Source organism: Haemorhous mexicanus, chromosome 4 (assembly GCF_027477595.1).
Source record: "Haemorhous mexicanus isolate bHaeMex1 chromosome 4, bHaeMex1.pri, whole genome shotgun sequence".
NCBI classification, from domain to species: Eukaryota; Metazoa; Chordata; class Aves; order Passeriformes; family Fringillidae; genus Haemorhous; species Haemorhous mexicanus.
The window spans coordinates 1,452,616-1,472,629 of record NC_082344.1 but is presented as its reverse complement, the minus strand read 5'-3'; the positions used below and the strand labels follow the sequence as shown (position 1 = coordinate 1,472,629).

At 52.9% G+C, this 20,014-nt stretch overlaps 3 protein-coding genes across 4 annotated transcripts; all 3 read left to right on the top strand.

Annotated features, from left to right (window-relative positions):
- The first annotated feature begins 12,440 nt into the window (after nucleotides 1-12,440).
- Nucleotides 12,441-14,899, top strand: LOC132325969 (C-X-C motif chemokine 5-like). 2 transcript variants are annotated; one of them, XR_009486096.1, is made up of 5 exons: nucleotides 12,441-12,595; nucleotides 12,897-13,026; nucleotides 13,543-13,626; nucleotides 14,099-14,171; nucleotides 14,563-14,899. XR_009486096.1 is itself a non-coding variant. In XM_059843529.1 (4 exons), exons 1-4 carry the CDS (start codon nucleotides 12,535-12,537, stop codon nucleotides 14,109-14,111), a joined length of 288 nt encoding a protein of 95 aa, XP_059699512.1. In that variant the 5' UTR covers nucleotides 12,444-12,534; the 3' UTR covers nucleotides 14,112-14,543. The 2 variants fall into 2 exon arrangements, 1 of the variants encoding a protein (XP_059699512.1); XM_059843529.1 differs by lacking the exon at nucleotides 14,563-14,899 and having other exon boundaries at nucleotides 12,444-12,595; nucleotides 14,099-14,543.
- Nucleotides 14,900-15,255: 356 nt separating this feature from the next.
- LOC132325968 (C-X-C motif chemokine 6-like) lies at nucleotides 15,256-16,309 on the top strand. Its single transcript, XM_059843526.1, has 4 exons — nucleotides 15,256-15,471; nucleotides 15,628-15,757; nucleotides 15,895-15,978; nucleotides 16,062-16,309. Exons 1-4 carry the CDS (start codon nucleotides 15,408-15,410, stop codon nucleotides 16,084-16,086), a joined length of 303 nt encoding a protein of 100 aa, XP_059699509.1. The 5' UTR covers nucleotides 15,256-15,407; the 3' UTR covers nucleotides 16,087-16,309.
- A 226-nt stretch (nucleotides 16,310-16,535) lies between these two features.
- Nucleotides 16,536-18,108, top strand: LOC132325967 (C-X-C motif chemokine 2-like). The gene is made up of 4 exons (XM_059843525.1): nucleotides 16,536-16,692; nucleotides 17,168-17,303; nucleotides 17,566-17,649; nucleotides 17,757-18,108. The coding sequence occupies exons 1-4, from the start codon at nucleotides 16,626-16,628 to the stop codon at nucleotides 17,914-17,916; spliced, it is 447 nt and encodes a 148-aa protein (XP_059699508.1). The 5' UTR covers nucleotides 16,536-16,625; the 3' UTR covers nucleotides 17,917-18,108.
- Nucleotides 18,109-20,014: the final 1,906 nt, after the last annotated feature.

Genomic DNA, 20,014 nt, shown 5'->3' with positions numbered 1-20,014 from the left:
CATTTTGCTCATGAATTATTAGCACTCTTGCCTCTCGACCTGTGCATTCTGGTTCTGGTTTGCCATCTCAACCATTTTTGAATTAATGAAGCGTTTAATTTCTCCTTCAAAGAGGGCTGGTGTGGTTTTTTTTTTGGCCATGGCAAGTAGGTTCTTCATCAGGGATGTGAACACTGTTAAACACCTAAATGGAGGAAACATTTGTGATGGGATTTCCAGAGGCTCAGCATTGGCTTTGTTTCCACCCAGTGAAGTCAAGAAGAAGGAGAGTAGCCTGTGGTCTAGGGAAATGTTGTCCTGGACCTAGGAAGGCAAAGGCAGATCCTTCCTCTGTTCTCCACATCCTCCTTGACCTTCTGTGTCTTCCTGAGCCTCTCTTCCTTTGTTCCCCTCGTAGAACAAAGCCAGGAATAGCTCCTTGCTGTAGTGCTCAGTTGTCAAGGATAAATCCGTTCAAACCAGGGAATGGCAGAGCTGTTGCGGAAAAGTGGGATGTGTGAGGGCCTGTGGGGAAGCAGGGTTTGCAGACTGTTGGCTTTGCAAAGGCCTGTAGGCTTGTTTTGCAAGGATTTTGTGTGGCTGGGGGTCAAATGTTTCAAAGGTCAGAGTGCAGTTTATAATCCAGAGTCTCCAAGGAACTTGGGAAAAGGTGTCTGCGGTCTAAATAGTGGTCCTGTCATGTGCAGTGGCTGAGTCAGGAATTTGGGAAGCCTTTGGCATCCAGAGCTCAATTATTAACTCTGGTAGGGAGCAAAAGCACTGGAGGTGATCCTTGGCTTTCTCCTGGCAGGATGACAGAAGCCAAGGCCAGTGGTCTGAGGGTTTGTGCCACAGATGATCTGAAGGTGGGTGTGGTGTCTGTGCCAGCTCTTTGCCCAAGGTACTGGCACAGTACATCCACATGTTATCTGTGTGGTGCCTCGTGCTTTCCTCAGCTTTTATTGTTCCCTTAAATGTCATCCTGCCACCTTTATCCTGTCTGGGCAATCAGGAAAGGGCCCACACTCACTGCTGTAAATGTAGCGTGAGCTGAGAAATTAAACAGGGCCCCTTTCAAGGAATTTGAGTTTATTCTGGTCCCAGGATGTGCACTTGGATTGGTGACCTCCTCAGCCACTGGAATAGCTGGTGGAGTATTCTTACAAGCCCAGGCTGGGACTCACTCTTGTGCTGGCTGATTCCCTGTTAGCTTTCAGCCTGTTTTCTTTAACCCCAAGCAGGTGGTGATGTGTTCTCCTCTGATCCACGAGCAGGGACACTCTGTGGCTCCTAGTGCCTGTGAAAACATGGATTTCTGCTCCAGTGGGAAAACCTGTGCACTTTATTGTGCCAGGCAGTGAGGAAGGTGCAGTCATACACTGTGTCCAGTGCCTTTTCCATAGTTAGCTGAGTGCTGGACAGCTGTTGCAGCTTTAGCTAGTGTGTAATTCTCAATATAAAAGATTGGGATGCTTTGGATTTCTGTGGAAAGCAGCTGAAGGCTTGCTTGACTGTTAGTTAGTCCTGTTTAGGCTGTATTGAGGTACATTTTAATGGTGTTCATCTGGAAATCTGCAGTACTGCCACACTTGTTGGGGAGAGACTTTGTGGAGAATTCACTGAGTGTCTTACTCTGTTTAACAGCCTGTGCCCACAGTTGCCATGGAAGCCTTGCCTTCAGCATGCCCTTGGGATTCATCCCTGAACAAAAGGTCCACCTGGAGTCACAGGGCTGCACTCTTCCTATAAAGCCTTGCCTCCTCAGAGGCTGAAAGCCCTGCTGGCTCTGGTCATAAATCATTTTCTGCTTCGCTGGGGTCAAAGCTTTCATGCTACTCTTCCTTCAGATCCTTCCAGGCCCATCTTGCAGATGCTGCAGCATGTGAGGCATTTCAGTCTGCACTGGCCATGGCTCAGTATTGCTGCTCTGGGATCAGTTTATATCTTTTGGCAGCATTCCTCGAGCTGGCAGCAGGGAATAACTTGTTTTAATAAGCAACAGTAGGTGACAGTGCTCTGTCATCCCTCAACTGATGCCCTGTGTGCCTTGTTACCTAAAAGGCAGATAAAATGCTTTGTGAAATGTCTTGCTCCTCAGAGGTGCTGGGTCCTCAGCCCTGAGGATCAAAGTCCTTTTTCAAGTGGCTGACATCAGCATGCAGTTTTGTGTCCTTCCTCTTGTCCCTGCCTCAAACCCAACCTCAACAGGCTGTGTTTGGAGAAGTGTGTGTGTGCCATGGAAATTCACCCAGATCAGTCAAGCTGCTTTCCCACAGCAGCTTGTGGAAAACCCCTCCCACCTGCGTGCCAAGCTGGGCCTGGTCATTTGCCAGGCTCAGTCTTGTGCTGTCACCTTGGCTACGGGACAGGGAAAGGGCTGGCTTAGTCCTTCTGTTGTTGTGTCACTCAGGGATAGCAGGATTCTCTTTTTCTGGAAAAGCTGAGGTAGGGAGCTACACAGGCAGCCTTTTGCCACAGATCTTTAAACACATTCACACTAAATCTTTAGTCTGGACCACATCCATCCTGTGCTCCAGCTGCCAGTCCACCTCCTGGGATCCTGGAAACACGTCATCCAGGCTGGCAGGTCACCTGCCCCCTCCACCAGTAACCCGGACTGGGGAGAGGGTGATGTTTCCTGTCACTGCACACCTCCATCTAGCTCTGCTTTCTGAAGAGATATATGAGCTCCAAAATTCATGTCTTGTACATCTTAGGGTTATCCCAAAGGGAAGACTTTGGATATAAAATACCTAATCAACACCTGGGTTTTGCAAATGTTAGCTTGAGCAAGTTCTCTGTAGTAACAGGTTTTTGGAAACAAGCAAGCAAAGCTGTGCTGCCTTCCTGTGAAATGAAAAGCAAGTCAGAATGCTCCTGAACTTCAGGAAGTCTGAAATTCAAATGTGCACTTGGAGCCTGGGCCCGTGTCTTGATTTCCATTTCAGAAGTGGAAAAAGCCTGCTGTAGATGGAGCCTGGAGTAATTGGCCAGACCTCGTGTCTTAACAGAAAGTTTTGAGCAGACAGATAGAAGGAAAGATCACAAAGTGTGAGATGGGGATCTGTGTTTGACCATTCTATCTCACAAGCATTTTTAGAGCTGAGTGGCAGTGCTGGTTGTGCATGCAGGGAGGAGGATCGAGGCTGGAGTGTGATTTCCAGGGAATGAGTGTTTAGGAGAAACCACCTCCTATGCCTTACCAAAGCCAGAGAAAGATAGATTCCCTGTGTATAAGATTTCATCATTACAGGCCTAAAAATAAACTATTCCAAACACATTTGGAAAGGTACCTGAGCGTGGTGGCTTATTTGAACCTCATGAGAGCATTTCCATGCCCTCCTGGGGAAAAGGAACCTCCCTGCCAGATAAATCATCTGGGACAGAGGTTTTCAAGTGCAGCCTGCAGGGCACTGGAGGCTTGACAAGCCTCTACGTGCAGCCTGTCAGGGGGCTTGTTTTAAAGCAAGGCATTTTGTTTATCTGGGGTATTTATGGCACTGTGGGGGAAGGAGACGTGGCCCAGGCCTGGCAGCCCCCTGATGGAGAGGGGGACTGGGAATGGGGCTAATCCTGTGGGAAGGCTTTTCCTAGCAAGAACCTGCTACAGCTTTCTTTAGGTGTGAATAAGGGCAGTTTGGATATTTCTCAGTGCCTACTGAGGGTTGTAATGACGTTTCTGAATTCTGTTTCTGGCTGCAGCTGACCCAGGTAACCTGCCCCAAAGTGGCTGGAATAGTGAGGAACCACCTCTTTTGCAGTGTGCATCCTTTTTATCATGGTTAGAGAAAAACAAGCTTGGAGCTACATCTGTGTGGCAATATGAACAACTCGAAAAGGTCTGGCTGCAGAGCCCCTTCAGCCCTCAGGGCTCTGTAAAATGGGTCACTGGAAGTGTGGAAGCAGAGTGAAAGGAAAGGAAAGCCTGTTAATCCTGGAGTTTTTGGCTCCTTGGGCACAAATTTAATGTTAAACTACTTTCTGACTTCAGGGATTGGCACGTGCTGAAAAGCTTTGCTACAAAGAGGGGAGAGAGCAGCAAGGCAGAAATGAAAGGGTACTCCTGTGCCTCTGAAAGCAGCAGTGATTTAGTGATTTTACTAAAACATTTGAGAAAGCACGGCAGAAGCCTCTAGGAAAGGACTCTGAGGGTAAAATGTCACTAACTTGTCTTCTTCTCATTAGCTCAAGTAATTTCCACCTGCCTCCTATCACCGGGTAGCTGAGGAAGGCAGGGAGAGGAGATTGTTCTCAGGTGAGAATGCTTTGCAAGGAATTAGGCAGCATGGTCATTCCCAGGTGAGTCCAGGTACAGAGGCTGCCCTTGCAACGAGCTTCCTGCTGCTTGTGGGCAGCCCAGGGAGCACCACCTTTGTCAGCAGAGAGGCCTGGGGGGCACAGTCTGGCTCCAGAGGTGACAGGGCTCCTGCTGCACTGCTCCTCTCACAGCTCCTGATGTGGCCACCCTTCCCTCTGTAAGTGCACACAGTTTTTCTAATTGTTTTGCTGTGGTTATCTGGTGGCTCCTGTTGGATTGCACCAGGAACTTTTCTGTTCATAGAAATGCCTGCCTTGGCCTCGCCTTGTTTCAGGGCTGGGAGCAGTCTCTGCACACTCTCGAGGCCAGGTGTTGTCAGGCAGTGCTTTGAAGAGCCCAGGCTGGTTGGTGTCAGTGCCACTTGTCATGGAAGCAGCTGAGTTGCAATTCTGTCTTTGTTAGAGTTCTGTGCCAGGCAGTGTTCTAAATGGTTGAAAAGGGGTATTAAGGGAAGGGTTTGTTTCCTCTAATGGAGGTGGAATGTGGAGAGCAGTTGGTAGCCTGGTGTGAACTTGTAACAACAGCCTTTTGGGCTGCTTGTGTCTTGTTTGTTCTGGTTTGTTCTTTCTGGGGAGAGGTGTGAGATTTTGTGTGCCTGACCAGTCTTGTCATGCTGGAAGTAGAAGGATAATGAGAGAATGAGTGGAGGAAGGAGCAGAGCCAGGATTCTGCTTTTTCCATGCAAACTTTCCCTTTGTGTTTTTGAACCAGCCTGCCTTTCTCAGTGGAACACTTTCTGCAGAACAGAGGTTTAGGACAACGTTTTTACTTCCATTTTAAATACTTGTAACTTGCTGTGGCTACCTCACACCTGGAAGTGTCCAAAGCCAGGTTGGATGGGGCCTGGGAGCAACCTGGGATAGTGGGTGGTGTCCCTGCCCATGGCAGGGGGTGGAACTGGATGGTGTTTAAGTCCCTTCCCCCACAAACCAGTCTGTGCTTCTATGTGCAAGGGGCTGCAGCGAGCCTCTGCTGTGACCCTGAAATGCAAGAACTTACTCTGGTTACGTGTGCCTCAAAAGAAGGTTTTTTTTTTCTCTAGGTGTGGCAGAAACGTGGCCTTGAGGCTGGCAGGAGGGTGACTAACCTTAGGAGAGGCTGGGGAGGGAAGGGGTGAGTGTGCTGCTGTTTATGCAAACACCCTGATAGCTGAGCACTTGAGAAAAGAGTGTAGAAACGGAGGAAATAGCACCAGGGAATATCAGCCGGGCAGGGCAAATAGCTGTGGCCTTAGCAGCGAGGAGGCGGGGCTGGTGGCTCGGCAGCTGACACAGAGGATGGTGTGACACAGGTGACTGGATGTGCACCCTCACCTGGATTGCCCTGAGGGAGGGGCGGTGGGCAGGGCTGGCAGGACGTGTCGGGAGGAGGCTGGCACGGGGGTGCTGCGGGGCCACTGATGGGCAGGTGATCTGCGGGGACTGTGACCTCCCGCACGTCTTCACTTGTCTGGTGGCATCAAGGCAGGACGCAGCAGCCTTCCTCTCCTTGCCTGGGGCTGATACAGCTGGAGTAGCAAAAATATCTCGGTGGCATTTAGCACCGTGACCTTTGAGCGCTTCCACGGGCTGACCCAAGAGCAGGGACAGCGCTTTGGGAGAGGCAGGGCTCGATGGAAATGGGCTGTGAATCACCGTCTTGTGTTGCTGTCGGTCTCTCACTCCCAGGCATGTGAATTTGGGACAGATAAACATCATTTCCTTTAGCATGACCAATTCAGCTGGGGAGAGCCCGTTGCTCTTGCCTCCAAAGGCTGGATGAGTGTTGAAGCAGTGCAGTGGACTTAAAGCATTGGTTTACATTGGCTGGAATGTCCCAAATATTAAAATTCCCAGCTTTTGAAGATGTTTGGTTGGAAATGCGCAGCTCTGTGCTCCCTGGGGAGCAGCTGAATGCCCTCCAGTCCCATGGGGTGGCGTTCCCAGTATCACTCCCCTCCAGCTGGAATGATAACCAGTCATACCAGGCAGGAAAAACCAGGCTGGGACATAACTGTCAGGCAGGCTGGTTCGATCTGCCACTCAGCAGGGCTGCATGCTTCCTGGGAGGCAGCTTGCATGAACCCTGGAGGAAATGCTCCCCCTTTGCACAGGCTCTCCATCCTTCATCTTTCCTCTCTGGGGCTCTGACACTGCAGGCTGGCACCCGTGGTGCCTCTTGGTGTGCTGGGCTGAGCGTGTCTGTGGGATACAAAACCCCAGGAGAAATAGCAAAGATGTTTGCCCTGCACTCCCCTAAACTTGGCTCCCACTGTTGCTCCTCTTTGGGATTCAGTGGAGAGATCCCAACTGTGTGCTCTGCCAGGATTTAACCATGAGCAACGTGGGATCACACCCTCGAGAGACAGAAGCAGTCCAGCTTCTGCTTGTCCAGCTGCTCCCAGCCATTGTGTTTCTGGATTTGTGTGGCACTTCCAGCTGTTCCCAGGTGTGCAGCTGGACAGTGTCAGGTTTCTGTCTAGGCTTAGCATTGCTTAGCCTCCAGCTTTCCAGCTGGGAATAGGGCCAGGGCACACAGGCTGGAAAGATACAGCACATCAGCCTGCATCCTTCTGCCTCTGGCAAAACTCGAGGTATGCCAACAGCTCGTCTCTGGCCTTGGGAAAGAGGGAGCCATGTGGATTTCATGCAGTCCCCAGCCATGCAGGAGGAAGCAGGCAGCTCTCTGTGCTCCTCAGCTCTGAGGGTGATCTGTGCAGCAATCTTCCTCAAGGTCCCTCTACATTGCTGCAGGGTCTGTGGGGTCTAACCTGCATTTCTGGATTTCCAGCATGCCTTCCTGCCTCTCCCCACCCAAAAACCTCCCCTAAACTCTGCTTTGCTGCAGAACATCAAGACAAGCCAGTTCTGCTACTGCTCTTGCCTGGGAATTGAGCAAATAGCACCAACCTGTGTGTTTTGGGAGAGGAGGAAGCCCTTCTTTGACTTCAGAGCTTGCCTCAACTGTCCTTCCCCTGGTCTGAGTTCTGGTGGTTCAGAAATGCTTCTGAAAGCTGCCTTTCAGGGAAAAGAAAAAGCCCTCTCATATGAGAGCAGGCAGGTGTAGCACCTACAAAGGTGTTCGTTCCTTTTTTCTGTACAGTCAATTTGCTTGGATTGTGATCCTCTGCCGGGATCTGGCTGCTTGGGCAGATCCAGTTTTTCCTCGCTCGGCTGCTCTCTGTGACAGTGGTGTCTGCTGCTCCCTAGTGGTCCCAGCTCTGAGCCTGCATGCGCTGCAACATCAGAACCCAGGTGGTGCTTTTATACTTATGTATGCTTATATGTATGGTTTAGATTTATTTTTATACAGCATCCTCCTGCCACAGCAAGTCTAAACCTTGTACTTTCTCAATGCTGGCATTTAAGCTGCCCACGTTCCCCCTGCCCTAACCTGGAGGCAAGAGCCAAGTCCATCATTTTGTTGTGCTTGGGTTAGGTTGGAAAACATCTTTCCAAGTGCCTTCCTTGTCCTCCACGCGGCCAGACCTGGGTGGGTGAAATGCTCGCTCCTGGCTGCCCCCAAGACCACGGGAATGTGGGGTGTGGAAGGGAGGGGGGATACCCAAACAGCTTCAGCAGCGTTCTGTATCTAACCCAAGGCTGTGCCCTGGGACAGATCTGAGTCTCGAGGCCTTGCTGGTTTTCAGGGTGTGTGTGGTGGCAGGCGAGATAAAAGCTGAGCCAAGATCAAAGCGGGTTTCGTGGGGTTTATGGCTTTGTGCTTCTTGGTTTCACTTTCATGTGTCTCCCGGAGCCTTTCTTCTCTCCCTTTCATCTCCCTCCTCGTTTCCACCTGGCAGGGCGGAGCTTGGTGACCTGCCAGCCTGGGACACGGCTTGTGCGCTCCAGCCACCTTTCTTCCAGCCCCCAAATCCGGGCAAAGGTGGATGATTTTAGCCCAAGACTACTCCTTTCAGTATCGATTCTTCCAGCTGCTGAGATTGACGTCCTTTGCAGAAGTTGGGCTGGAGTTTCTCTGTCTCTTCTGGCAGCATCTCCGGGTGTGAGTGCTGAGTCAGGGGTGCTGGTTCCAAGAGAAAAGTTGACAAGGGGCTTTCCAAAGGGAGGGCTGCTCATTTCATTGGTATTGCAGCTTCCTTCTCAGTGAAGACCTGGATTTCCCCTCCTTGCTCTGTGCACTTCTACTTGCTGCTGGAGAACAGTAGCTCTTGGCTTGTTTGGGTTTTTTCCTAATAGATCTCTACTCCTATGGTGGCTTGTGGGTGAAATGTGGGGGAAAGCATCTTCCCCAAGGGAAAAGCATGGGGAGGCACTTGCAAAAGGAGGAGGGGCCTCAAAACATTAAGTGGACATTAATGAAAATAACAGCCCTGGGTGTGAGCATAGGATGCATGGTCGAGTTTGGGTCCATTCCTGGTGTGTTTTTACCCTTGTGTGTGGTTCAAGGGAAGCACTGTTTTCCTTGGATGGCCTGCTGTCTTTTGACTTAACCAGTAGAAAATGGGGCAAGGCCATGTTAAGCTCTACCAGAAATAATAGTTATTATAGGTTATACTGCAAGTAATGTGGAGGCAACTAAATTGTGGGCTCAACTAAAATGGAAACCACAAACAATTGGGAAAATATAAAATGCTTAACTGGACTCCAACTGAACTTGTAGCTGCATTTATCAAGATGTCAGGCTTCAAGGGGAAGGGAAGGAGACTTTGCCATAACACTCCTGGAGAGCTTGGGGAGCCAGAGCTGTTGCCAAGGGCTGTTTGCCTGAATGTGCTGCCCAACAGGAATAACTCAGCTCCAGCAATGGCAGCCTTTGAGTTCAGCAGAAGCTTCCCAGCTGGTGAAGCACGGGCTGGATGTAGCTGGAGGAGTTTTGGGTTTGTGAATAGAACCTGGAGTGCTTCTTCCCTAGCCACAGAAGGAAGCACTTTCCTCCAGCTGATGGGGATGTGTAGGACACCAGGCTGACACGAGGGCAGCAGGGCCGAGTCGCCAGGCTCAGCTCTCTTAGAACACCCCCAGCTGCTGTTCCTTGGCTCCCTCCTGGCACAGGATGAAGGTTTCCCTCCTCATCCCCTTGCTCCATGGCCAGGGCTGGGCCCCGATGCAAATGGCCAACGGCGCCCGCGGGCTCGGCGGCACCTGCGGCGTCTAGACCGGTTCCTGTGCCCACATGCAAATGTGTGGGGAGCCAGCCGGGCCACACGGCCCCGGTGGCACTTTCTGGGAAAGTCCTTGGCTGCCACTCCTGCCTGGTGGCCTCTGTGCCAGGCAGAAGTGGCGCTGAGGAGTTAGGGCGCTGCTGTGCTTGGTGGGGGGTTTGTCTCAGAGTGACTCGGACAGGAAACCAGTGGAGAGCTCTGGAGCAGCGTGGGGGTGCCGGGGTGTTCCCCACGGGCTTTTCTAGCAGCAAGGATGGGCTGGCACAGAGGTCTGGGGGTTTTCTCCTGCGCTTGCTCGGTGCCATTTGCATCTCGGGGGTGGCCAGGGCTTCCCAGAAACTGTCCCCACCGTTGGGCTGTGCGTCTCTATTTTTGTGTTGCTGTCCCTTCAGCAGAAAGCTGCTCCCCAGAGGTCCCCAAGATGGACTGGGGAGGCAGGAATGTTGGGTTTAGGTTTCTTACAAGTCTTGTGTAATTTCTCTTGTTCTTGCTCCCAGCCTTGCTGTATCTTCCTTACCCAATCCTTTTCGAAGCTCCCTCTTGCCATATTCCTGTCTTTAGTCCTCAGCACACCAAATACTTTTCAAGATGCCTGAGCAGGTTTCTCACCTGCTTGTAGAGGTGTCATGATACCACTCTGCTGCTTCCAAAACCACAATTTTGTCCCCTTGCCTCGGCAGCAAGTTGTGCATCTTCACTTGAAGACAGCAAGTAAGAGTGAGCTCGGTGTGTTGTTCACCCAACCTAATTTTGGACTGATTTCGTTAGGTTTTGGCTAATTCTGGTGCTCTCTCATTGACACTGAAAGATGTGTGGGTTTCAGGTTTCTCAGGTTTTGGCAGGAAGCATCTTTATCTTTGAGGCAGGTGATGGACCACAAACCACAGTGGTGAAGATTCACTGCAGTTGGGGTTTTGGGGGATGATTTAAGAAAAAAACCCCACAGGTTGGTTTTTTTTTTTTCTCTCCTGCTAGGAGCCAAGAGTGAGTTGTGGGCAAAGGAGAGGGGTAAGCTGAAAAATCACTTTGTCTCAAGTGATTCTCTTTGAGAGGTTTGTTTGCTGCAGATGTTTGCGATGCAGCCTCTTGTGAATCCTCCCTGAAGGGCTGGAGAGCCACATCTCCTCGGCACTGACGTCAGGGATGGGTTTCTGCCCATCCTGGTAAAGGTGGAAAAGCTTTTCCCTGTGGCCTTTAGGTGCTGCTTGCACCACTGTTTTTTGGAGGTCTCTGATTTAGGTACCACAGGAAGGATTAAAAACTATTACAGGTGTAAACATTTTACAGAAATCCAGTAAGAATTAGATAAAAAATGACTGAAGTCCAAGTCTTGCCTGCACAGGGGCAGCTGCTGCAGGAAACAGAGAAGCTGTGAGGGTGCTTTGGATGTGTTTCAGTTAATGCTGAGCTGGATGACGCCACACATGCCTACTTGAGGGCCTCTCTTCTGAATTCCTGGCACGCAGGAAGCAGTCAGCTTAAATGCAGACGTGGCTCACATGCTCACCCTGCTTCTCCCTGTGCAGAATTACCACTTGTGCAGAAATATCTGCCACCACCACGGCTGTGGCGTTTCCTTCTCAGAAACCAGCCCTGTGCTCATCAGTTACACCTTTCTCATCCAGCACAGCACCGTGCCTGCTGCCCAGCCCATTCACACACCCTCTCAAAATCCACCCAGCTGATGCTTCTGGAGCTCCTGCTCCTTTCCAGGGCGGGCAGGAGGTGAACACCTGCCCTGTGGCCACAAATGTGTCCAGGGATCATTTTCTCCTTGTACCAATTTCATTGAGCACTGCCAGGAATGCTGTTGGATTCCTCCGGTCCTGGAGGAGCAGCAGCTGAATGCTCCAGCTCCATCTTTTAAGTTGCTTTCACTGCTCTTGTTTTTTTTCCAGTTCTAAAAAAGCAGGATCATTTTGCAGTCAGGAACTTGAGAAAGATTTTCAGATGTCTTTTATGCCTCCATAGCAGTTGGCATAGCTGACCAGTCGTTTCTCTGCCAAGTTGCTGCCTTTCCCACCTTTTTTTCCAAGACATTGCCACTACCCAGCAAAACCAGTCCTTGGTTGTGTTCCTTCTAAAGAAGTCTCTGAAAGGAAATTGAGAACTCTGAAAGGGTTAAACAAAAGCCAGTGTTAAGGCCATCTCCTCTTCCAGTGCTGTGACAGCAAGGCACCCATTCTTTCTGTGGGATTTTGGAAATAGCTTGTGGAAATTGTCCATGGCCTCTCTGTGCCCCTGGTGTACAGGGAATTAAACTCCCCAGTCATCTCTTGGACAAGCACTTCACAAGACTTTTGGACCTGTCTCAGAGGAAAACCCCAAGATTTTTAAAAAGAAATGCGTAGCTTGAGTGGAAGACTTTTTTTTTAATATTTACTATTTTGGTAACAGCTATATAAAATGCTGATGTGATTTGAAAGCTCCAACTTACAACATTATCACACAACCACATCTCTTTTCTTCTGCCCTCTTCCTTCCTCCTTGCCTAGCCACATATCCCCTTCCCCTTCTGCTTCCCGACTGGTGACTTCACTGAATTTCTTTGGGGCAAAGCCCCCATCCCACCAACACCTGAGGGCACAGGGTGCTCCTGTGGCCATCCTGGGCGAGTTACTCGCCCAGCCAAGTGTGAAATTTGAAAGATTTGAGTGCAAGCATAAAGCAGGGAGATCACAATTGTTTTTCCTTGGCACTTGCTGATGAGAGAGGCAGCAAAAATAGCGTGGGGAAAATATAGCCCCAAGAAAGAAATATGTAAATGCCTGAGTATGCTAAAATCCCCCCTGCTTAGTCAGGGGCTTGGGCTCTGCTTTCATTCTGGGCTTTGTTTTTGTGGCTGAGGGGCAAATGCTCAAGGGAATGGAGGGTGATGTGGGGGAGGTGTGTGGGGAATCCAAACGTTGCACTGCGTCCCAAGGGCTGGTTTTAGTTAAAAATATTGATCGTCGAGCTTCTGGGCTGTCTGTGGGGAGCATCTGAGAAATGACATCACCTCTGTGTGTCTGTGCTGGCCGGGTGTGACTGCTGAGGTGTGAACTCTGTGCCTGTGTGGGAGCGTGACCCGCCCTGATAAATAGGGCTGTTTGTGCTCCTGCAGAGCATCTGCGGGGCTGAGCCTTCCCTGAGGATGGGAGCGCCCCTGCTCCCCTGGCTGCTCCTGCTGCTGATGTCCCACTCTGCCCATGCAGGTGAGCTGCAGGTGCCTTTGCTGGCATCCCCCTGCGCCCAGAGCCCCTGGGGAGCTTGGCATCCTCCTGCCCGTTTGGTGTTTGCCAGGGAAAAAGCACAGCCATCCTTTGCAGGGCTCTGGATCAGCTTTTGGGAGCAGTGTGGGAGCAGGGAACCGAGGTAGATGCGCAGGTAGCAGCTTCTCACCGTGGTCCCTGCAGTGAAAACTCGGGAAGGGGAACTTCCTTTGGCTCCTGGGGCTGCTGCATCCCTGTCAGCCTGTCTGTGCCTGTAAGCTGCCACCTTCTCTCTCTCTCTCAGCCATCCTGGAGGTGAACGGGAACCTGAGCTGTAGGTGTGCCAGGACAACCTCGGAATACATCAGTCCCAAGAAATACGAGAGCATTGAGATAAGGCCCGTGGGCAGCAGCTGCAGGCGCACGGAGATCATGTAAGTGCCCTGGGCTCTGCTGCCGCCGCCGTCCCGCTGCTCGCTGGAATCCAAACCTTTCCAAAAGCGCCACCTGCTTCCCGGCTGAAAAACATCAGGGGCAGAAATGCAGGTTCCCAGGGCCTAAAGGAATCTCTGCAGCAAGGGAAAACGTGGTTTCCTCGAGCTGGAGCAGGGGTGTTTGCAGCCTGGAGGAAGCACTTCCTCAGACACTGAGGCAGCATGAGCCATAACAAATTTTCCCAGATTTTTCTAGCTGCTTGGTGTTGATACATTTGTAAATCTCCAGAAAAAAGTATCTTTGAGCAGTGTTCTGGGCTTCTAGTCTCTGCTCCACCTAGGAATGTGTTGCATCTTGCTTGTTCTCAGCCATGCTGTGGCTTTCTCTGTCTCTGGCAGCTTTCTACAATTGTTGGTGCTGTGAGCAAAACCTGACTCTTCCCCACCAGCTCTGGCTGCTTGAATCCCTGCCTTTGGAGGGGACAGGAGTGCTCAGGAACTCTCCTTGCATTTCAGCATTAAGTTAAGGACCTCAGGGAAGGTGTGTGTGAATCCCGAAGCCCCCTGGGTGAAGAAGCTGCTGAAGCGCATTGCCAGCACGTAAGTTGTTGGGTGGAAACTCCTTGGGCTCAGGTGTCCCTGGACAGCATCCCAGCACATCCGTGGCTCTGGGAAGCTCTCGTGGGCCCAGGAGCTCTCAGAGAGCTGCTGCTGTCCAAAGGACCCGCTTCCAAAGCAATGAGGGGCAGCACTTTGCTGTGCAAAGCAGTGTTCAGCCCAACACGACCCGTCTGTGGGTCATGCTCCCCTGGCTTACTCACTCTAAGTGCTGCACTTAGAGCTGGGGGAAAAAACACCAGAGGAGCAGGGTTTGCTCGTGGCAGGTGCAGTGTGTGGATGCTGGCAAAGCTGCCCTTCTTGGTGGTGCCTGTGCTGGGTTTGTGGCCATCCCATGGAGCGATGCCCGCCCCGGGGAAACAGCAGCGACTTCCCTCGGCTGGGGCAGGAGCTTCCTCTGCCAGACCTCATTTTCTCTGTGTTCACACGTTTCTCCTCCTTCTGCTTTTCACAGGAAGAAAAAATAGCTTTCCTGCTAAGGAAGTCATTGCCCAGAGCTGCGAGGCAGGTTGGCAGATGATGCCCAGGTGTGCAGACCTGGCTGCTCCTCACTTTGCCCTGTCTTCCTCCCCTTCCCGAAAGCCCCACGTCTGGCTCTGGTGGCAGTGGCTGTGGGGAGGGTGCCTCACTGCTGGCCCCAGCCCCGTGGCAGGTTTGGGGGGGCTCTTCCCTGCTCTCGGTCCCTGGATCAGTGTGAATATGAATCCTTCATTTATTTAGTTGCCTGTGGACTGCGAAACCGTTCCCTGTCAGGGGCTGCTCCTGCTTCTTTAGGAATTATTTTGTGACTTTTTCCATGTGAAGTGCTCGGCAGCAGAGTGTGTGTCTGAGGGTTGTGTGGCATGTCCTGTTTTGGAAGCTCGAGTCCAATAAAATTCGGGATTTTTCTTTCTGTTGTATTTTCCCTGGATCTGCTAGATTTGAAGCCATGCGTGACAGAATCACAGGACAGCTTGGATTAGAAGTGACCTCAAAGCCCATCCAGTCCCGCCTCCTGCCATGGACAGGGACATCTTCCACTATTACAGGTTGTTTCAGGTCCTGTCCAGCCTGGTGCTGGACACCTCCAGGGATCCAGGGGCAGCCACAGCTTCTCTGGGCACCTTGTGCCAGGGCCTCCCCACCCTCACAGGGAAGAATTTTTTCCCCCACTATCCTATCTAACCCTGCCCTTTGGCATTATGAAGCCATTCCCTCTTGTCAGGGGTCCTTCCCATCATAACCTGTTATCTCTCCTGGTGGTGATCTGAGGGCACAATTTTGGTGGTAGGGTGATGGGACAGTCCAGCCAAAGTGCTCCACGTCCAAGTGATGGAGCTGTAAGGCTTTCAAAACCAGCCCAGGCCAATAGGGAAATATGTCAGGAATGGGAGTGAGGTGACTTGGCAGAGTTTTGGGGTAAAAAAATGAAAAGCAAATGTCACCAGGGCGCTGCAGGGAGACAAGGTGGCTGTAGGAGAAATGAGTAATACCTGAGCATGCAGGACAGAAAAGCACCCCAGAAAACCTCCAGGCTCCTGGGGAGTGCTAAGAACCGAGTTGGAGGAAACGACCAAGAAAGGAAAGGGGAAAGCAGAGCCGCTTTCGGGAAGCCGGGCCCCTTGCCGAGCTTTATCGGCAGCGTTGCAAACTCGGCGAGCGCCGTCAGCAGCGCCAGGGGTCGGGCCAAACCACCGCGACCCCGGGGCCTCCCGTGCCGCCTCACTTCTCCTATTTCCCAGCTCAAATAGAGGGATGCTGCGGGGCCCGGGGCTGGGGCCGGCATGGCTGTGCGGGCAGCCCTGCTGCTGGCCGTGCTGCTGCTGTCCCACCGCCCTGGGCACACAGGTGAGCCTCCCCTGCCCCTGGGCTGGCTCTGGGGCTTGTGGGGGCTCTGAGGCTTTCCGGGTCTGGGGTGGGTGATGCAGGCGGCGCGTTGCAGGAGATGCATTGCTCGGGGAGGGTTTTGGGGTGACGCGTGAGCCGTGGCCGTGTGCCCCCCAGCAATCCTGGAAGCCAACGGCAAGCTGAGCTGCCGCTGCCTCAAGAGCACACGAGCCTTCATCCCGCCCGAGAGGTACAGCAGCATCGAGGTGTGGCCCGTGGGGAGCAGCTGCCGGCGGCCCGAGGTGGTGTAAGTGCTGCCAGGGCTGCCAGCCCCTGCCCTGCCCGTCCTCCCCGACCTGCCGCGGTGTCCTTGTGGCAGGGGTGGGAGGCTCGGCTGTCTGCCAGAGGGGAAGTGTCCTGTCTGAAAGGCCATGTGTTTTCTAGGATTAAGCTCAAGAGCCTGAAGAGGGTCTGCGTGGATCCTGACACCCCGTGGATGAAGAAACTCTTGCAGGACCTCCCTCACCTGTAAGTTCCCCTTTGCCCCGAGCACCAGGGGCATCCCATGGGAACCTGTCTTCACACATTGCTCCCCCTTCTGCTTTTGGCAGGAGGAAGAAAAAGGCTCCCCGCTGAGGAAGCTGCCACCAGAGGCACGGCCAGATGTGCTGGGCTCCAAGCTGCCTCCCTTCCCATCCTGCTGTTGCCTTACCCCAGTCCAGAGGGGAGCATGCTGCTGCCTGAGCCCCTTTTGATGCCTCTAAACCCTCAACAATGCCCATCCCTGCTTCCAGCCTCTCCCATCCCGTAGCCATGCCCTGGGTGACCCAGCAGGCCCAATAAAGGTGGCGGCCCTCTGTCACTGTCCCTTGCCTCCCTTCACATGGCATGCCAGGGTCTCAGGGTGGGAGGCATGGGGGTCACAGCCTTTGGCCAGGACCACGGCGGGTTTGAGGAGGCGGCCGCGGCGTTTTCCGCTTTGGGTGGCGGGGAGGCAGCACGGGCCACGTGCAGGGGGGGAAGCGACGGCAGGGAAGTTGAGGCGTGCTGGAGCTGCCCCTTTGTCCTCCCCCTCCTCCGGCTCTTCCCAGCCCCAGAGGGGGTTGTGAAATCCCCCCTGGGGCGAGGGGCTGGCTATAAAGCAGCCCTGGCGCGGCTCGGGCTGGGCGGTGAGGATGCGGCTGCTGCCGGCCCTGGCGCTGGCCCTGCTCCTGCTCCTGAGCAGCTCGGTGCCGGCGGGTGGTGAGTCCCTTCAGGTGTCTGTCCATCCACGGCCCCTCCAAACGCCTGGACAGGGGCACTGGGTGGCCCAGATGGGGCTGAGCGTGGGTTTTATCTACTAAGCTTTCAGTTTTGGTTCGGGCTTGCCTTTGAGGTTGTCTTTTAAACCCTGTGGCTAAGCTGGAGGGGGATACTGGGGGTGGAGAGGGGGGTTTTGCCTCGTGGGTTTAAACTGCTTCTCTTTCAGACCCCCACAAAATTCGAGTGCTTGGTGGGTGGGCAGTGGGTTTATTTCGTAAAATGCTGGCTAAGTTTTCCAACCCTGCAGTTAACGCCTTCCACATACAGGAAAAGAAGCTTTGAGGCTGTGCTGGGAGGGGATTAGCCCTGCTGCAAACCCCATGAACAACAGCCAGTGGGTGTCAGGGATGGGATGGGGTTAGTGGGGAGGGGGACAGTGTCCCCACGTGCCCGTGTGGGCTGCCCTGGGGCACAGGTCTGTCGCTGGAGAGCCTGCTGACCAACATGAGGTGCAAGTGCATCAAATCCACCACCCACGTCATCAACCTGGGGCTGATCCTCACCATCCACGTTACCCCGCCGGGCATTCACTGCAGGAGGAAGGAGGTCATGTAAGTGCAAAGCCTGGGAGCCAATCCCTGCAAATTGCTCCTTTGTGTACTGGGAGTACGTGGAGGGGGGGGGGGGAAGCCCACAAATGTTGGGGTCACTCTTGGTCCCAATTGCAAGGGGGTCCCTCCCTGCGTGGCTCAGGGTCGTTAGGTCAAGCCCCCAAAATATTCATGCTGAGGGAGCACGGGGGTTTTCTCTGGGGGTTAGAAAAGCTTTGGGGAAGGGGCGTGCATGGGGCTGAGGGGCCTCATGGCCTTGCAGCCTCACCCTGAAGAAGAACAGGCAGGTGTGCGTGACCCCCGAGGCGCCCTGGATCCAGCTGCTCATCCACAAGCTGATGCAGAGGTATGTGATGCCCAGAGACTGGAAAACACATCCCTGACGCCTTGGCAGGACCATCCCTTCCCCCTGACCCTCCTGCTTTCCTTTCTTTCCCCCCACAAAATCTGCAGGAACGGCACCAAAAAAGCGCTGCCGCGGCCGCGGCGGGAAGCACCGTGCTGCCGGACCCCTCGGAGACCCCCCATCCCGCCCTTCCCACTGGCCACATCCCAGGAACCCACGGTTATGAGTCCCTCGTGGGACAAGAATGACACAGCCCCCCTGCCCTGAGGCACCTGGGTTGAGTGGCACAATGCTGGCCCTTCCTCTGCTCCCGGGTTTTGGTGGGCAGGAGCCTTTCCCTGCTTTCCTCTCCGGCGCCCGCTGCTTCCTTCCCTTTCGGGTGCCTGAGCTGTTCCTGCACCCAACCACAGCCCATCCCGGTGGCACCAATAAAAGGATAATGTGCTCCCCCGTCCCCCAGCTGTGGCAGCTCTTTCTGATTGGATTTGTGTAAAAATTGGGATTTTTGGGGTGGGGAGTTAGGCACCGTGAAGCCTTTGGCTGCTTTGCCGAGGACGCTTCCTCTGCTCCAGGATTTGGTGCCTTTTCCTGACAGCTCCTGGCAGGAGCAGGTAACTGCTGGGGTTGGATAGGGTCTGCTGATGGCTCCTGGCTCTGGAACCACAGACGTGGGGAATTTCCCAGTGACTGGCTGAGGCTTTCTGTGGAGTCCCATTTGCCAGCCTGGCACAGCAATCAGGGTGCCTCGGCCACACGGACTGAGGTGACACAGGTGTGACTTGTGACCCTGTGCAGGATTATCCCTGTTTACAATCTGGCTTGGCCATTCTGGGAGGAGGTGTTTAAGGTCTGCAGGAATGAATTTGTGTTGCCCACCCACCCCCAATAATCTGTCCCTGGGCAGTGGCAAGCTGGGAAAGACCCCCTCATGCTCTCTGTCCCCCTCCTTCCTGCCCTGTGCTCCTCAGGAACTACAGGAAGGATAAGAATGGTTGCAAAAGGGCTGTTTGTTGACTCCAGGAGGATGTGGAAGTACACAGGTGGGAAGAAACTGGTGGATGTTTAGCCCTATCCAATGTGGATGAGCAATATCCCATCTCCACAGTGAGCAAATTAAAAAAAAAAAGGAATTTTTCAAGGGAAGAAAAATGTAGCAGTTCAGGGGTTTGGTGACCTCTCTTTCCCCAGCTGCCCGAAGGTGCAGGGCAAGCAGTGTTTCCTCATGCCAGAGCCCCCCAGGCTCCCAAATGTGAAGCCAAGCTGCTGTGGGCATGAAGCAGGGCGTAAATCCCCCCTAGAAGTGTGGTGTAAGCATGCCCGGGAGTGACACTGCCCTGCCCCTGCACTTCCACCTTTGCAGGGACGGGACCTCCCGCCTGCCAAGGCAGCACACAAGAAAGAAATCTGACTTTAATATCCCTGAGCTCTCCAAGTAACCACTGTGAGGTGGTGTGGGAGCCTCCCCAAGCACTGGGGTCACTCTCACCTTCACCATTCCCACAGGGAGGGTTGTGCCATACTTGGATCTAGAGGTTTATAATCTCCACCTAAAATTATTTCTAATTCAAGTGAGTTCTTGGCTGATGCTTGGCAGAGAGGATGAAGATGGGAGTGGTTCCCACCAGGTTCTTTTGGGATCTGTGTCACTTTGGAACACCAAAGGGTCAGGGCGAGGGAGTGTGCGTGACCAAACTCGTGTCAGGTTCAGTCTCCATGCAGTGAAAGAAGGAAGCAGAAATATTCAGCTACATTGTACAAAATTCTCTTTTTTTATATATATATATATGTATATATATACACACACAAAACCCCGTAATCGGACAGATTCACCAGATGGAGTTTTTTTAAAAAGTTGCTTGTAGAAGGGTGTTGGATTTTGTTTTCTCTGCTGGCTTTAGGCAGTGCTGTTGCTGGGGAGTGGACACCAGGCACCGTGTTTTGGGAAGCAAAAGGAGGCAGTGAGCAGCAGGGAAGGGCCTGGGGCCTTTTTTCCAGGTATTGCCTGTGACATGCTGGGAACTGAGGCTGGGAAAAAAAGCACCATCCCCTCACTGCTCCTGCTGGGAAGGGAAAACCAGGAGGGAGCCGCACAGGAGAGGCAGGTCAACATATGCATCGACTGAAACATAAACAAAACTCGGGTTTTTTTGTGCAATGTCTGTTAAAAAACCATTTTTGTGTTAAAAACCACGCGGTGTGACGAGCGTTGGGAAGTGCAGCAGAGAAAATCCAGTGGAAAACCTTGGTGCAAATGAACACTTCCATGGCTGGAAATCCAAGGAAAAACCAACTGGAGCAGCTTACAAGGTTTGCCAAGGTTTGGGTTTCCCCATCCCCGTCCTCTGCCACCCCCACATTACAAAAC

Coding starts and splice junctions, on each gene's coding strand:
- LOC132325968 (XM_059843526.1), top strand. CDS start 15,408: ATGGCTGTGCGGGCAGCCCTGCTGCTGGCCGTGCTGCTGCTGTCCCAC. Junction 15,472..15,627: donor CCACCGCCCTGGGCACACAG/GTGAGCCTCCCC, acceptor TGTGCCCCCCAG/CAATCCTGGAAGCCAACGGC. Junction 15,979..16,061: donor TTGCAGGACCTCCCTCACCT/GTAAGTTCCCCT, acceptor TGCTTTTGGCAG/GAGGAAGAAAAAGGCTCCCC.
- LOC132325967 (XM_059843525.1), top strand. CDS start 16,626: ATGCGGCTGCTGCCGGCCCTGGCGCTGGCCCTGCTCCTGCTCCTGAGC. Junction 16,693..17,167: donor CAGCTCGGTGCCGGCGGGTG/GTGAGTCCCTTC, acceptor CCTGGGGCACAG/GTCTGTCGCTGGAGAGCCTG. Junction 17,650..17,756: donor ATCCACAAGCTGATGCAGAG/GTATGTGATGCC, acceptor CAAAATCTGCAG/GAACGGCACCAAAAAAGCGC.
- LOC132325969 (XM_059843529.1), top strand. CDS start 12,535: ATGGGAGCGCCCCTGCTCCCCTGGCTGCTCCTGCTGCTGATGTCCCAC. Junction 12,596..12,896: donor GTCCCACTCTGCCCATGCAG/GTGAGCTGCAGG, acceptor TCTCTCTCTCAG/CCATCCTGGAGGTGAACGGG. Junction 13,027..13,542: donor TGCAGGCGCACGGAGATCAT/GTAAGTGCCCTG, acceptor CTTGCATTTCAG/CATTAAGTTAAGGACCTCAG.